The sequence below is a fragment of the Pimephales promelas genome, chromosome 14 (genome assembly GCF_988280905.1).
Source record: "Pimephales promelas chromosome 14, fPimPro1.hap1.1, whole genome shotgun sequence".
Classification (NCBI taxonomy): Eukaryota; Metazoa; Chordata; class Actinopteri; order Cypriniformes; family Leuciscidae; genus Pimephales; species Pimephales promelas.
Genome location: NC_142782.1, coordinates 25,127,804 through 25,144,006, shown reverse-complemented (window position 1 = coordinate 25,144,006; position 16,203 = coordinate 25,127,804). Strand labels below are relative to the sequence as shown.

Genomic DNA, 16,203 nt, shown 5'->3' with positions numbered 1-16,203 from the left:
ACATTAAAAAGAAAGTCACAAAAAAGTGTGACTGCATTTCCAAAAGTGATTCTACAGTTATTGCAAATGTAGCAACACAGCAAAAATCTTCAAAAAAATAAAAAGTAAAAAGCTTACCGTCAAAAGTAAAACAGCATTTTCATCTTTCACATAATAATTGTACCAAATATATGATTACAAAGTTAGTGTCTCTGCAGAGAGACTTATGAATAATTCTAGTTCTCATAGAATCTTGCTTATATATTTTTCCTTATAGCAAATGTATTACCTTTAACAAAACAATTCCTACAATAAAAAAATAACATGAATCTTGAGATTATGACAAATAAAGATATAGCACCATACTGTAGCACCACAGATTAGCCACCAGTCCTTGAATGTCCTCAAGATCTGCTCTTCAAATCAAACATTCGACATGCGCTGCCAGGACCCAGGACCGGGAGAAGGTCTGTTATGGCTCTCTAACGGTAGTTGATACTAGTAAGTTTAGACAAAGTTGAAATGTTGATATTTGGAAGGGAATCCAATCAATCAATCAACACAATAGTTCACCTACAGATTAAAAATTCTGTCATTTAAATCACGATTATGCTGTTCTAAACCTTTATGATTTTTTTGTGAGGAACAGACCCAAATAGAAATTGCAAAAAGGTATTACTTCCAACCTAATTTTTCCCCTTTACTCTAAAATCTCATTTGCATGTGCGGATATTCAAGTGTCAGACTGTCACTTTCAACAATGACTTATATTTTGGTATTTTACTCACACAAACCTATTGTATGGATCTAGAGGAACTGGAATATAACAGGACTTTTATAATACTTTTTATTCCGCTGTATAGAATAAAGCAGCTTGGACATTCTGCTAAATATCTAATTTTGTGTCCCACAAAAGAAAAATAAAGGATTTGAACAACATAAGAGCAAGTAGATTATGACAGAACCCAAACTATTGCTTCACAATCTCAAAGCTAAGAGGATGAATTTTTGGGAATAGTCCTGCAGGTCACCGCAGTTGAAGCACAGAGACTTGTGGTGCGTTATCTTGGGTAAAAAGTGTCTGAGAATAACTATACGGTACGACCACCACATGGTTCAACAACAGCTTCCATTGGCCTCTTTAACTACTATTACACGGAAGCTAAACTGACCACTCGTTTCCCTCGGTTTGCTAAACAGTTCATCGTTCATCCAGGTTTGACTGACGCACGGTGTCTTATTAATAATTCGCGTGAACATTATGGGACCGGATGGCAAGAAAATGGCACAGCACCTGCAAATAGCCACAAGGCCGCCAGATTAAAAGATACAGTATACAGCACCAACAACACCAAATGAGAGCTTATGTTATCTGAGTGATCTGAAGTGTCTCGAAAGGGCCGTTCACACGGACAGCTACATTTAATTGTTGAATGTCAACAAGTTACAGCTAGTAAATGTGCCTAACTGCAGCATCCATCTGTATAATGAGGTGCTACGGTGCTGCCATTTTAGTGAATTCTTGGCAAAACTTCATGGGTAGAAAAAGGTCATTATATATTGTCAAGCGCAGCTGACATTCAAGCCAAGCATCTTTGTGTTGGTCAACGCAGCAAATTTGCAACTTTCTGTTAGTCTATTTGAACCCATTGCGAGATCTGCAAGGGAAAATCTTTCCTGATCGCATGGATATCTACTGTATTGAAATCATGACTGGATTGCGTCTCCGAAACAGCGGTTAATGTGACCACACCTTTACTCGTGTCTCTTTAATTCAACATTAGCACTGGTTGCTTTGTAAATTGCTGTAAGTGTGAAGGCCCTTAAAGGGATAGTTCACCTAAAATTAAAAATGCATTATTTACTCACCCTCTTGTTGTTCCAAATCAGTATGACTTTCTTTTTCTCTGTGATTTCTATTTTTTTTTTTTTGTAACAATTTATTGAAAGTCAATGGGGTCTAATCCCCCCCATACAGATTTGGAAACGATGTGAGGGTGAGTAAATAATGATGGGATATTCCATTTTGGGTGAATTATGCCTTTAAAGATGCACTCAATATTTTTTTTTCCTCAATTTTTTTAACACAAGCAAAACAAAAAGTACTTTTTAAAATATGTTTAACATCCCAGCCTAATAAAAGCTGGTTTCTTTTACATGGAGTGGCTCTCTCATGGGGGCAGCCATGTTGAAATCACATGACAAGCTGAATACTACTCATTTTAACTTTTGCTTGTGGAGTAATAATACTGATAACTATTGTGCATGATGATTCACCCACAACACTAGGTGTAAGTCCAAGACAATTAGCACTACGCAAACAAACAAAAAATACTGAGTGCACCTTTGAGACTATGATAAAGACGATTTGTCTATAAATGCTTATTTTATCACATTAAAATAATAAACGACTATTATTCACTGAGAACTAGCCGTGCAAGTGTGACAGTCCACACAAACACTTCTCTGTATGATAAGTAATGGCCGAAAGCACCACGTGGAAGAGCAAAAGAAACACTGACAGATGTCTTCTGGGCAGACTGGTATTCACAGCAGCAGTGCCAAAGCATCTGGTCGGAGGGAAAGAAAGAGAGCAGCGCAGACATTCTCTCTCTCTCCCTCTTTCTTTACACCTCTCTCTCTCGCTCTCATTTCTTCCAGGCTTTCTCCCACAATGATGTCAGTTTGCCAGTGGTTAACAGCACTCCTCCAGTGGAATGCTGAGCATGGGCGGTTTTGGCCATGCAAGAAGAGGAGCGAGGAGAAAATGAGGGCGAGAGAGAAAGAGAGAGACATAGAGAGTGAGAGAGAGAGAGAGAGAGAGAGAGGGAGATCAGTGTCCTTGGCAGGTTTTGCAGCACATCTGTCTGAAGTATGCACGGCTGCAAAACTTGAACCTGAGCACCAGGGGGCAGTATGCCACTGTGTTCACATCTTTACACTCTGCAGGACACAGAAAAAGTACTGTCAGTCACATGCACATTAAAAAGAAATGCAATCCCAGTTTCTTCAAGCATGTAACAAATTTCCACAAGTACTTTGTGGTGTATAGTTTTAGGGACCATGTCTCAATTTGCATTTAACTGTGTTAAAGTATGTAGAGTTCAGCAGGAATGGGTTTTGAGTTAGCATTTTAGCACTTCCATTTCCATATGAGGTCTGTGGTAACAATTCATTAATTCATTTCAGTTTATTTATATAGGGACAGTACAAAAAAAAAAAAACATGATCCCAGTCAAAGTTGGAAAATATGTTTTGTACATAGAGAGTATAGCAAGAGCTAACAAGCTCAAGATATTTTCACATTTTTGACATTAAATACATCAGTAATACCTGTGTAGCCAACCTAAAGACTTTTAAAGACTGTCTTTAGGGGGCTTTCAGATACCTTTAGTGACTTTTATTTTATTTTTTTCAAAAAGCACTTGGCGACAAATCTAGACACTTTTTTTTAGATTGCTGGTTAACATGTAGTCGCATGACGTCAACTAGCGACATTTAGCGAATTTTCGGGCAGGTTTTAGCTTCTTATCATTAAAAATAGTTGGGTACACTACTTGAGATTGTTTTAAAGCTTTTACTTGTCCTGAAAATGACAGTTGCAAACAAGTGGCTTAAATGGACTACAGAGGTTGCCTGGGAAATTAAACCCATCTCGCTTGAACAGGTGAGCTCATCTATTCACTAGTCAGATTTTACAGCTTTTATTGTGTTTATAATTGCGCTCTTGGAAACTATTCAAACTTTCAGAGAAAATGTTTTTAAATAAAGACTGAAAAAGTCTGATGATTAATCATGGTAGTAATTCGTTTGTAGTCTATGTTTAGATCTTTACTTCTGGCCATTGTATTTGGGCTTCGAAAATCATAGAAGCGTTAATTTGTGAAGATCGTGATGAACAAAATGTTTAAGAATCATAAACCTTTGTTGGCCACAGAACTTATTTTTTGTTGGGGGAACCAGGGTGATGCTAACTTCTGGGTTGAAAATATGTAAATCACTGCAGCACTGCGGTAAATCAGCATATCAGTTTTGGGACATACTACTATCCTAAAATTGCATCAGTATAGTTGTTAAAGCTAAAAGAGCAATAGATTGTGGGATGTTTTTGCCTAAAAAACTTCAACATACTATGATTTGTAACATGCTAATATAAGCAAAATGGTATGCAAATTGAGACGTCTAACCTTCAGGGTTATCTGTAGGGCCACTGTGCTCACACTTGCTCTTGCACTGCTGCATGACGGCGGGACGAAGTGAATCAGGGCACTCGTTGGATGGCTGGCCAGTGTGTGTCAGACACTGCACTACACGAAACTCCTGACCCATACCACACCTAGCTGAGCACTAGAACACACACATGTATAAAAAAGAAACACATATATTGTCTTTTTAACATTTTTATACTCGATTCAGTGCATGTTTTTAACTGCAGGGAAGACACCAAAAAAATGTATATAACAAAATTTAGAATATAGGTTGGACGTCTTCATTTTTGTAACATTTCTATTTTATTTGAATTAAAAATATATAAAATGTAAATGTTAAATATTTTCTTTCCCCCTGCACTAAAAGTTAGATTGATGTTTTGATTTGCTGGGTCTCACAATTATATTTTTGTCATTCACAGGCTAGCTATTCAAGTCATTACCTAATTTAGCTTAAACATGAACACTTATGTCAGATGTTTTAAATGTTTGTGAAAAATGCGTTTGTGACACAAAGTGACAATCTCACTGTTTTGAATTAGATCTCACCTCTCCCCAGGGTCCCATAACCCACTGAGGTGGTGGGCAACGTTGTATGTTACAGCGCACCCTGGTGGTCGGACGGCTTTGTTTCGGGCACTCTGACTCTGCCAATGTTTCACCATTCTCTCCACTTCTACATAAAATCACCCTGTACCTATAACCAGGACCGCAGCTAGGAGTACACTGTAAAAGACAAATCACAACAGATTAAGAGAGACCTTACCAAATAACAGAAAATAGATGTTCTTCTACTGTACCTCAGACCAGTCCAGGGCATGCCATTCTGGTGGGCAGCTGTGATTGTTGCAGGGCTCGGTGATGGAAGGCCGAGGCGGGGTGCAGGCCACGTCATCCAGGACTTTCTCCTCTGTAGCCGAGACCTTCCTCTTACACAGCACTTCCCGTGTGCGCACACCTCTGTTACAACTCCGACTGCATTCTGACCAGTCTCCTGTCCACCACCTGACAGAAACACACACACCAACAAATATCAAAGAATGATGGTAACACATTGGTCAGGCATACCGAAGATCTTATGTGAAGTCTTGTGCATGTATAGTGTAGTTTAGAAATCTACAAACAAAACAAAATATATATTGAATATATAATTATATATGAATCAGAAAGTTTGTAATTTGTAATGCATCATTATTTTGTATTGAAAAACCATCTGGTCGGAGGGAAATAAATATTATACTAATTAGCAAATGGTTGGTACTACAGTGACTGGCAAATAAATTGGTGGTCTTTAAGCATAAGGACACATTATCTTTTACTACAAATCTGATGTGGCCATACGCATCCCTGACCATGTCTGAATGTGGTTTATATGATCGAATTGCCATATGTTCCCATAAGCATGCCATTTACACCTGTATTTAGCACAGTGCATATGTGTTTGGATCACTCGGGATGGATGTTAGTCATACACAAACACATACAGAACACCCACATTGGAGGGCAGGGCTCCAAGTTGCAAGGCCTTTTCTTGTCTTTGGGCTTGTTCTTCTTGTCACAGAAATGGTTGTAAACCACAGAGAGGTCAGCTTGTTTCTTGCACACTACCTGCTGGACTTGAACCCCTGTGACACAGAGAAAAGTCTTTGCTGTATAAATCACTCTAGATTATCACAATCCCTAATAATACAAACTTGAAGCTTTGATGTCAGTGCTGTTTCGTTCTTGTCTTTGTGTAAACACAGAGACCCTGTGAAGTTATTACGGTTTTGATCTGTTGTGGTTATGGCTCTGTTCCAAAAATCTAGCGAGCTGCCTTGCTGCTTACCGCCTAAACAGACATCTGCCATCAAAGGCAGCATCTTAAGTGAAATGAAACCTTATAAGTGGCTGCTTTTATAAGGTCACTAAATTTGTGACAAACATTTCAATTCTGGCCTGATCCCAAAAAGCTGATAATTAATTTGATTTTTTTTTTGGTTCATATTCAGTAATTCTATACTAAAATATTAATTTTATATATTTTTTTTAATATACTACCATTCAGAAGTTTGGGGTCGGATCTTTTATTCAGCAAGGATAAATTAAACTGATCAAAAACAAATCAGCATATTAGAATGATTTGACACTGAAGACTTTATGAAGACCGTAATTGAAGCTGAAAAGTCAGCTTTGCCATCACAGGAATAAATTACATTTTAAACTGTATTAAAACAGAAAACATTTATTTTCAATTGTAGTAATATTTCACAATATAATGGTTTTACTATATTTTAATCAAATAAATCAAATAATTTCCCCAAATGTTTTAAATGATAGTGTATAAAAATAACCTGGAAAAAATAAATCAAATAACTTCCCAAAATATTTGAATGATAGTGCATGAAAATAACCTGATAAAGTAAATGCAGTTAATTTAGATATCACAACATTATAATGTACAGTATAAAAAATAGATACTCATTTTGAAATATGCTAAAGACTACTAACAGTTTTAAATATTAACTTTGAGTGTTACATGATGGCAAAGGTAATCTAGAAGTAAAAATGGGAGAAATGAGCATGCATAATATCTAATATCGGCAGATATATATTCAATATTGAGCAATATCTATACATTTTTTAATTATATAAAAATAAGTCTTTAACACTGGCTGATAACTGATATAATACCGATATATAGTGCATTCATATTTTTAATCAAAACTTCACATGAACGTTTATTTTGCTTTGCCCGCCATTTTGCATTTATTTTAATGCATTGTGGGATTGCCTTTTCCATTACAGCTGTTAACTGAAGAAATACAAATTTATTAAATGTTTCATAAAGGTTTAACAGTATTTTGAACTGAAAAATGTATACAGTGTTTACCATTTTGAGGCCAATAAGATTAAGCCAAGCATTCCAGGTGTCACACATTAGCTTTTGTGTTTATGCGCTTCCTGGCCATTAAGTTCAAGATTCAGCTTTGCTTTTGTAATGGTAAAAGTGTGACCACGCTGGTCAGACTGATTAGATTAGCGTCTCTGGTAATCTGCTGAATCATTTACATTTGCTTTGTTTCAAGAGACTCCTCCTCAATATAACTTCTCCAGATTAGCATCTCAAGGCACAGAAAACTGCTATGCTGATGAACTGAGATGCCTGTTGAATCATTTTACATTGCTTTTGTTTCAGTTTCTCCCCCCTCAATGTAAACTCCTCCCCTCTAAATGTATAAATTGTAAGGGAATATTTTCCCTTAGTTAGACTATCTTAGACTATCTTAGACTATCTTTAAGATGACTACAGCTACGCAATAAAGAACTTCTGCGTGAAAGATACCTCAAGAGTCTCCTGGTCTGTTGCGTGGAAGAAAGAAAAACTTCACTACAGATGGTGCCGTGACCCGGATAGAGAAATCTTACCTGAATCAAGAACTGCAACAAAAGATTTCAACAGAGAAATCTTACCTGAGTTCCAGAACAAGATCAACAAAGTGAACTGAGTTCCAGAACAAGAACAAAAAGAACTTTTCTGACTGAGTTCCAGACTGAATCTTTTCATACAAGCAACGATTCGGTGAGTTTCACTCTATTCAAAGAACCAGACCAGTACCAAAGTTGTGCCTCTGCGCCATCAGAGAAAGAGTTATCAGGCAGCTGTAGTGTTTGATTAACTAAAGTTATCCTTTAAAAGTGGTCTTTTAAAGATGATAGATATCCTCTGTTGTCAGGCAGGGAAGATTGACATTAAATGTTAATATTTTGGGATCCTCTGAATAAGTCAGGGAAGTTGTAAGATATCCTCTGAATGAGTCAGGGAAGTTTTGTTCAACGGAATAGTGCCTCTACGTTGCTAGAGAAGGTATCCTCTAAACTTAGGGAAGATTAACATTACGTGTTAATATTTGGTGATAACCTCTGTTCACAGAGAAGGATTAGCATTTTTGTGCTAGTCATTTTTGGTCATCCTCTAAAAGTTTTGGAAGGTGAAAGATCCTTTCCATTTTCTTTCAGGGAAGATTAGCGTAACATGCTAATAGTTTGTGTTGTTTGTTTGTTGTTGTTTTGTGGTGTTACCCTCTAAAAATGTACTTTAGAGATGAAAGTTTGAACCTCTGTACAAACAGGGAAGTATTAGCATAAAGTGCTAGTAATATTGTGGATTTCCTTTGCTCTGTCAAAGAAGGTTTACAACAGTCGATCTGTGTAAACAAGTGTAGCCTCTGTTGATCAGAGAAAGTTAGTTGTTTTGTGTGATAACAAAGAAACTCACAAAATGGTTGTGACGAATGCTAGGTTGGTTCCTACAACTGAGAAAAGTGGCCTTGCCGCTCCATTGTGGTCAGATAGCGAATTCAAAGCACTGTTAGGAGAACAAATGAACCTAATAGTTACTAAAAAAGTTAGGAAAGAACTAACACAGAAATATGAGATTCATCCAGACAAGACTTGGTCGGTAGATGACTGTAAAAAAGTGCTTGGAGCAAGTATTCGCAAGAACAATGTGAAAGCCATTATCTGTTGTTACAAAGAATACAGTTTATCCATTGCACAAGAGCAAGCTAGGTGTATTGCTAAGTTAAATGAACAGAACAAACAATTGCAGACTCAATTGTCCTGTTTCAAGACAAAGGTGGGCCATAACCAGGCCTCAGCCAAATGTAACACTGAAGACCAACAGTCAGATGAAACTTTTCCTGACTTACAAGCATTGTTTGAAAGAGATGTAGACATCCCATTAGTAACAGATAAGCATGTAAATTCAGTGAAGGTGTGTGCTGCTAGAAAAAGACCACAGGGAATTGAACAGTCAGAAAGTGTTCCTTCCAGTGCTTCTGTTGTTCAAATCCAAACTGTTGCTACAACGCTCGGACCTAGAGACATAGAGAGATTGTCCCAGAGTTTACCGCCAGCACACACACAGTTCACTGAATTTAGAAGAGCATTGGTCAGCAAAATGCGTCTCTACGACATGTCAGTAACAGAAGTCACACAGTTAATGTCTCAAATTCTAACTGAATCTGAATTCAACAGTTTTGAGTCTGCTGTTACTTCTGAACTACAACATGCCAGAAAAGATGAATCGAGAGAAGGTGTTCTGAAAATCCTAAAGAATATCCTAGGACCCAAGATAGATTGGTCTAGAATTACTAACTGTGTACAAAAGAAAGAAGAAACTGTGAATGAATATACTGAGAGGTTTTGTCAGTCAGCTGTAACGTACAGTGGAATAGTGGATGATTCTGAAAGTGTACTCAATGACAAAGGACCGCTGGTCCGCATCTGGTCAGATGGCCTTATAGCTGACTACAGAAGAGCTTTGCCATTTTTGGATCTGACTTGGTCTCACAGAACTCTTAGAAGTAACCTGGACAGGTTAACTGCTTGGGAAAGAGATTTTGATGTTAAGGCAAGAGTACAAATTGCAGCAGCTTCTTTTAAGGTCAGCACAGAAAACCCACAGAAACGTAAATGTCCAAAGAGAGAGGGCAGGTGTTATTACTGTGGTCAGCCGGGACATTGGAGCAGAGAGTGTAGAAAAAGCAGAAAGAATTTTAAAGAAGGCAACCTTTTTGCCCAACTTCTCAGTTTGCTTGCTACTCTGAAGCCGCCATTCCCCACGTCTTTAAACGGGTGGGGCAGCTTGTTGACGTGTTAACCATTTGGACTGTGAGTGCTTAATTTCCCCAGTAACTTACAACAGAGATAAAAAACTTATGTTTATTTAACGGAACAAAAGGAAAGTGACTGTCTCAGCTTTTCCTTTGGGGGAATATTATTGATTCATCAATAATAGTGTTAGGTCAGACTGTAAATGCCCACATGCAGTGTAGCACTAATGAATCAAGCAAAAGTCACCTCTGTAACCTCCTCCCGTTGGGGAAATTGGTTAGCCACTCTCACAGCCCCGAACATTGTTTTACAGCGTGCACCTGTCACGAACCCATCCTCATGTATGATGTCTGCAATGACTGAAGTTTTGTTAGAGGATGAAGGAGAAATGACTCACGATTGTGTTGCGCTTACATACACACCTACGAGCGAAGTAAAAGAAACTCCCTTAGAGAATTCAGATCTAGAGTTGTTTGTTGACGGTTCAGCTCAAGTGATTGAAGGTAACAGACGAGCAGGTTATGCAATAACGTCCACCACTGAAGTGGTTGCTTCAGGTCGTCTTCCAGATCATTTTTCAGCTCAAGCTGCAGAAATAGTAGCCTTAACAAGAGCATGCACGCTAGCTTCAGGATCAGTTGCAAATATTTACACAGATTCCAGGTATGCTTTTGGGGTAGTTCATGATTTTGGTGTCATTTGGCAAACCAGACAGTTTCTAACTTCTGCTGGATCCCCTATTAAGCATGCTGGATTAGTGAAAGACCTAATGTTTGCCATGAAACTTCCAAAGAAATTAGCAGTGATCAAAGTGAAAGCACATCTCACAAGTAATACTACAGAAGCTAAAGGTAATTCTCTTGCTGATGTAGCGGCTAAACAGGCTTGTTTCTATGAAAAGGTACAAGTGTGTACAGGTAGTACAGCACAGAAAACAATTTTGCCTCCTGAATCAATAATTGATCTGTACAAGAGCGTTCCGCTGTTTGAAGCATGGACATGGTTAGACAAAGGAGCCACAGTGGATTCATCTGGTTGCTGGACCAAAGGGGGAAAGTATGTTGCTCCTGAATCACTGTTGCCATATTTGGCTCAACAAATACACAGTTTGGGGCACAGTGGTCCAGCAACGATGAACCACAGGTTCTCAAATCAATGGTGGAATCCAAAATTCAGAAATGTAGCCACAGAAACAGCCAAGAGGTGTGTTACATGTCAGAAAAATAATGATGTTCCAGCAGCCATTACACCAGCAGCACATACTCCAGCTCCACCAGGGCCATTTCGTCACCTGCAAGTTGATTACATATCATTGCCTCGTTGTAAGGGAAAAACTGATGTTTTGGTAGTAATAGACAAATTCTCAAGATGGGTAGAAGCTTATCCAACAGGACGTGCTACAGCTGCACATACTGCTAAATGTCTTGTCAATGATTTTATTCCCAGATGGGGATTGCCAGATTGCATTGATTCAGATCAAGGTACACATTTCACTGGACAGGTAGTCAAGGAAGTGGCTAAAATGTTGCAGATTAAGTGGAACCTTCACTGCCCCTATAGGCCTCAAGCATCAGGACAGGTTGAACGTGCAAACAAAACAATCAAAACCAGGCTAAGCAAAATGCATCAGGAAGGAGTACCATGGGTCGAAGCGCTGCCAGCTGTATTGTGTAGTATGAGAGCGTCACCTAACAGAGCAGTAGGACTGAGCCCTCATGAGATTATTACTGGACGCCCAATGCAGATGCCAGGTGTGATTGATCTTAGAAATGCTGATGTACACATTGCCTCAGATGCCCTGATCGCTTACTGTGAAAACCTCACAAAGGCAGTACAGAGTGCCAAAGAGAGAGTTGAATCATGTTGGCAGACTCCACCAGAAGGTGGACACGCAATTATTCCAGGTCAATGGGTCATGATAAAGTCATTCAGAAACAAGCCATTAGAACCTAAGTGGCAAGGACCACATCAAGTAATGTTGATTACAGCAGCTGCAGTATTGTGTCAAGGAAAAAAAACCTGGACTCATGTGTCACACTGTAAGGTTGTTCCGCCACCGACAGGGGTAGGATAGGACACGAACAAGTGAGGAACCCAAGGGAAGAACCGAAATGCCATATGCGTCGGGGGTCACCCCTTGGGCGAAGATTCCCTCATAGGCCTTCCCCATCCATTTAGTCTCATCCTCACCTCACTGTTTTCTTTAGGTGTCAAGAATTAAGGAATAGGGAAAGAGGGAACAATAGCAGACTCAGTGTTTACTCAGCAGGATACAACCCTTGTCTTTGAAGAAATACTGCTCTCTTGTTTTCTTTTTCCTCTGTGCAGATACCACTTGATGGCTATCCCAAGACCCATACGCACAGACGTCTTCATCTGCGTATGAAGCCACCACTTCAAGAGAACAATGAGACCCACTGCCGAGCCAACTATCACCAAAGTAAAGAAGAAAAATACACAACGCAGAGAAAAGACTTACGGAACCTTCAGTCCATCAACATTATCAAGATGTAGTAACCACCAGGACATCGCACAATGTGAAGACTCCAGAATCCTTGTTTTGCTGGAAACGTTGCAGGCCACAGCCGAAGATGGCTGCATTGACTCTCTTGTGCACAAACATGATGGTTAAACAGTCTTGATCTTTCAGCAAAAATTACACCAGATGTAACTGAAGTTTAATTTTTCCGTAAGAGCTTCACGGACCCTAATTGCATGTTTGTTTTCTGTGTCAGCATGTAATTACAGAAAAAGCAAACACAGAACATAAGTATGTGCCTGTAACTAGCACAAGTTACATGAATGAACTTTCTTAAGTGTTTAAATTTGTACATAATGTGAGAGTTATTAATACTCTCAAAAGGGGGGACTGAAGAAATACAAATTTATTAAATGTTTCATAAAGGTTTAACAGTATTTTGAACTGAAAAATGTATACAGTGTTTACCATTTTGAGGCCAATAAGATTAAGCCAAGCATTCCAGGTGTCACACATTAGCTTTTGTGTTTATGCGCTTCCTGGCCATTAAGTTCAAGATTCAGCTTTGCTTTTGTAATGGTAAAAGTGTGACCACGCTGGTCAGACTGATTAGATTAGCGTCTCTGGTAATCTGCTGAATCATTTACATTTGCTTTGTTTCAAGAGACTCCTCCTCAATATAACTTCTCCAGATTAGCATCTCAAGGCACAGAAAACTGCTATGCTGATGAACTGAGATGCCTGTTGAATCATTTTACATTGCTTTTGTTTCAGTTTCTCCCCCCTCAATGTAAACTCCTCCCCTCTAAATGTATAAATTGTAAGGGAATATTTTCCCTTAGTTAGACTATCTTAGACTATCTTAGACTATCTTTAAGATGACTACAGCTACGCAATAAAGAACTTCTGCGTGAAAGATACCTCAAGAGTCTCCTGGTCTGTTGCGTGGAAGAAAGAAAAACTTCACTACATAACGAACAACCTTCATGGTGCCTTTAAGCGATTCTGGAACAGATTTAGTGTTTTCGGCAGCAAATTAGTTCTGAGCTACAGCTAATAGTTTCTTATCAGCAAGATAAATACGGGTCATTAACTCACAAAGCATGAATACAAGAATAAAGGGTGAAAGAGCTTGAGCATAGGAAGTGACATCAAAGCTGGTGTTTTTGCTATATACAGTCCATGTAAGTGTTTTGTCTTTTTTCCCAGGCTTTCAAACTTTTCACACACATCCTAACAGGCAGACATGGGAAATTTGCGTTGTTTATGTGAACTGTGTTGGACAGCTTGATTTTCTTGTCTTGTGCATTTAGCAATCATTGTGAATGCATACACCATTTAAATTCAGTTGCTTTGAGGAAAACCTTTAAATGCCACTTTCATGTGTGGATAATTTCCTTATGTGTGTCAGTGAAGAGACAATTCAACCATAACAGACAGAAAACTGTTACCTCCTGCACACAACGCAGAGCAGCGGGACCAGGATGTATAATGCCAGGCATAAACGCTCAGTGGATCTCTGTTGACAGGTGGGTTAAAACGGTAATGGATACCAGGATTCTCCTCACGGACCAAAACCTGCAACACACCACACAACAGTGGCCTTCAACTCTTTGATTTCAAACGTTCAGCTTTTTAAAGAAGCTGCATAGTTTTTAAAGAAATTAAATAAATAACAATTGTTTTATAACAGGTTTCACAAACTCCCCGTCTTCCATTGCTAGAATAAACAGATATTCCTGAGCCAAACCCATGTTATGGTTTTTGTATCAGCCTGATCTGAATGCTAAAAAAAAACAAGCAATGATTTGATGGAACCAAATAAACACATTGTTTAAAAATTTTCAGGGCAATAAATCTACAAATGGCTTACCCATTGTTCTCTCAGCATATTAAACCGGGACAGGAGTAAGTACTTATGAAAAAAATTAAACATTTCAGCTTGAAATAACATTTACAGCGAAAATCACGCTTAGCAAATACATTGCAGCTGTCTAAATTCTGAGGCATCTGTACCAACACAAGCAGTGGACAAATATCCTGCTTGAACAGACCACCCAGCATCTCTGCATTACCATGACGATCAGGGTCATGTTGGTGGGTCCAAGTGCTTCCAGGGTCTCTGGTTCATTGGTGGGTCGGCGATAGTGGAAGGTGGTTCCAGCGATGTCAAAGCGTCGTGGTGTGTCGATGGTCAGCTTGCCGTTGATGAAGTACTGATCCCCCTTGCTCTTCAACACTGTGGTAATCATGGAAAGGGTTAATAATTAACAGGCCTCAATACACAGCAGACTCTTCAATATGAAAAAAAAAAAGACAAATGATCTCTTCATTTACAGGCTTTTCATGCTCTGAATAATCCCAGGGTTTGGGTATACTTTGAACCCCTGGCTAAATAAAGTTTGACACTTATAAAAAGGAAGTTGGGCCAGTCTGGCAACACAATTTGCGGATAATGCCACAAAGCTTTACCAACCAAAGTATAAAACACTATACAGATTTTTTTTAGCAACAGGCATCTAATCAAACTCATGAAACACCTAAGGGCTATGTGAAAATATGAAACGGAAGGGAAAGTTTTGTGTTCCCCCAAGAAACTTTGTGTTTACTCATAAAAGCATTTAAATATGATGGAAGATTGTTTCCGACATGGAATAAAAAATTAAAAACTTTTTTTCTCAGAACAGTGTGATATAAAGTCACAAGAGTTACAATTGCATGTTATTAAGTCAGATGGCAAGATTAAAAAAGTTTCCTATCAGAATTGGACTTTAAAATTCACAATTGCGAGTTTCTCAGGTGTAAACTCTCAATTCTGACATTATTTCTCGCATTTGCGAGTTTATATCCCACAATTCAGACATTATAACTTGCAATTGCGAAAAAAGTCTGAATTATGAGATAAAAAGTCATAATTCTCCTTAAAAAAAAATTAAATATGTATTCTGTGGCTTCCATTAAATGTAGCCTTTCCTCCCAATTAATAATATTACATCACAAGTTTTGTGTTCCACTTTGTGAGCAAACTCAAAACTGGTGATGGGAATAATAAGAAAAAAAACGTATATTTCTAAGTGTGCGAAAACAACAATTCTTGAGGGAACGCAATATTTTTGCAAAAGTTTTGTGAGCGAATACAAAACTGGTGATTGAAATGATATGAGATGTGAGGAAAAAATATATTTCTATGCTTTTGCAAAGCAAATGTTTTCTGAGTGAACGCAATCTCACAGATGCACAAATATTAACCAAAGGTTCACAAAAGCACATTTGTAAAATATGGATGGATATATGAATGAACAGTGTAAAACATTGAACAAGATAACTCTGGGTAAATGACCATGGGTTGACAATTTAACATTTTGAAAAGGCACAGATAATCTTAGCTGAGCCATGAGGCACAATAAATCCCTCTCAGACTCCCTCTCTTTATCTACTAACTCCAACAGTTTATTAGTTCCTCTGAGAGGCTCATATTTGAGTAAAACCATGAAAAATATTGTCTCACCCAAGTAATTGTTAGAGACGTTGAGCTCTTGGATGTGTATGAATACAGATCCTTTGGGGATTCTGACCACCTCCTCATAACCTAAGAGAGAGTGGACACACACACTTATTCATAGCAAGAGAACACACACAGACACACTTATTCGTAGCAAGAGAACAATGCAGTTAGTGGTGCTTCACTGAGAGTGACTGTGATGGGATATGCAGAGGTTTGAGATTCCGAATGAATTCCTGGGCAACGTCTCTCAGTTCTGCTGCCCAACACACGTGTTTAAGGCCAGATTCCACCACAAGCCTGCAAACAACTTCAGCCACTGACAAATGAGTAAAAAAAAGAAAAGAGCCAAACAAATGTTTCCATACAGTCCTGCCACCGACATAGATTTTGTTGTCAAGAGTCAGGAGGCAATCTGGTGAAGACTGTGCAACAGA

General features: G+C 38.5%; 1 protein-coding gene across 3 annotated transcripts in view; it reads right to left on the bottom strand.

Moving 5' to 3' along the window:
- Nucleotides 1–259: 259 nt before the first annotated feature.
- The window catches only part of adamts10 (ADAM metallopeptidase with thrombospondin type 1 motif, 10), a 54,928-nt gene continuing 38,984 nt past the window's right edge, over nt 260–16,203 (bottom strand). For 2 of the 3 annotated variants that reach the window (XM_039677406.2, XM_039677415.2), the window contains 8 exons: nt 15,773–15,853; nt 14,340–14,503; nt 13,716–13,842; nt 5,683–5,812; nt 4,988–5,192; nt 4,737–4,913; nt 4,167–4,326; nt 260–2,922 (listed from right to left, as the gene is read on the bottom strand). In XM_039677406.2, coding sequence (XP_039533340.2) covers nt 2,813–2,922; nt 4,167–4,326; nt 4,737–4,913; nt 4,988–5,192; nt 5,683–5,812; nt 13,716–13,842; nt 14,340–14,503; nt 15,773–15,853 — 1,154 coding nt within the window. In that variant the 3' untranslated portion in view covers nt 260–2,812. The remainder of the gene's footprint in view (nt 2,923–4,166; nt 4,327–4,736; nt 4,914–4,987; nt 5,193–5,682; nt 5,813–13,715; nt 13,843–14,339; nt 14,504–15,772; nt 15,854–16,203) is intronic. The other variant, XM_089119719.1, reaches the window with a different exon arrangement.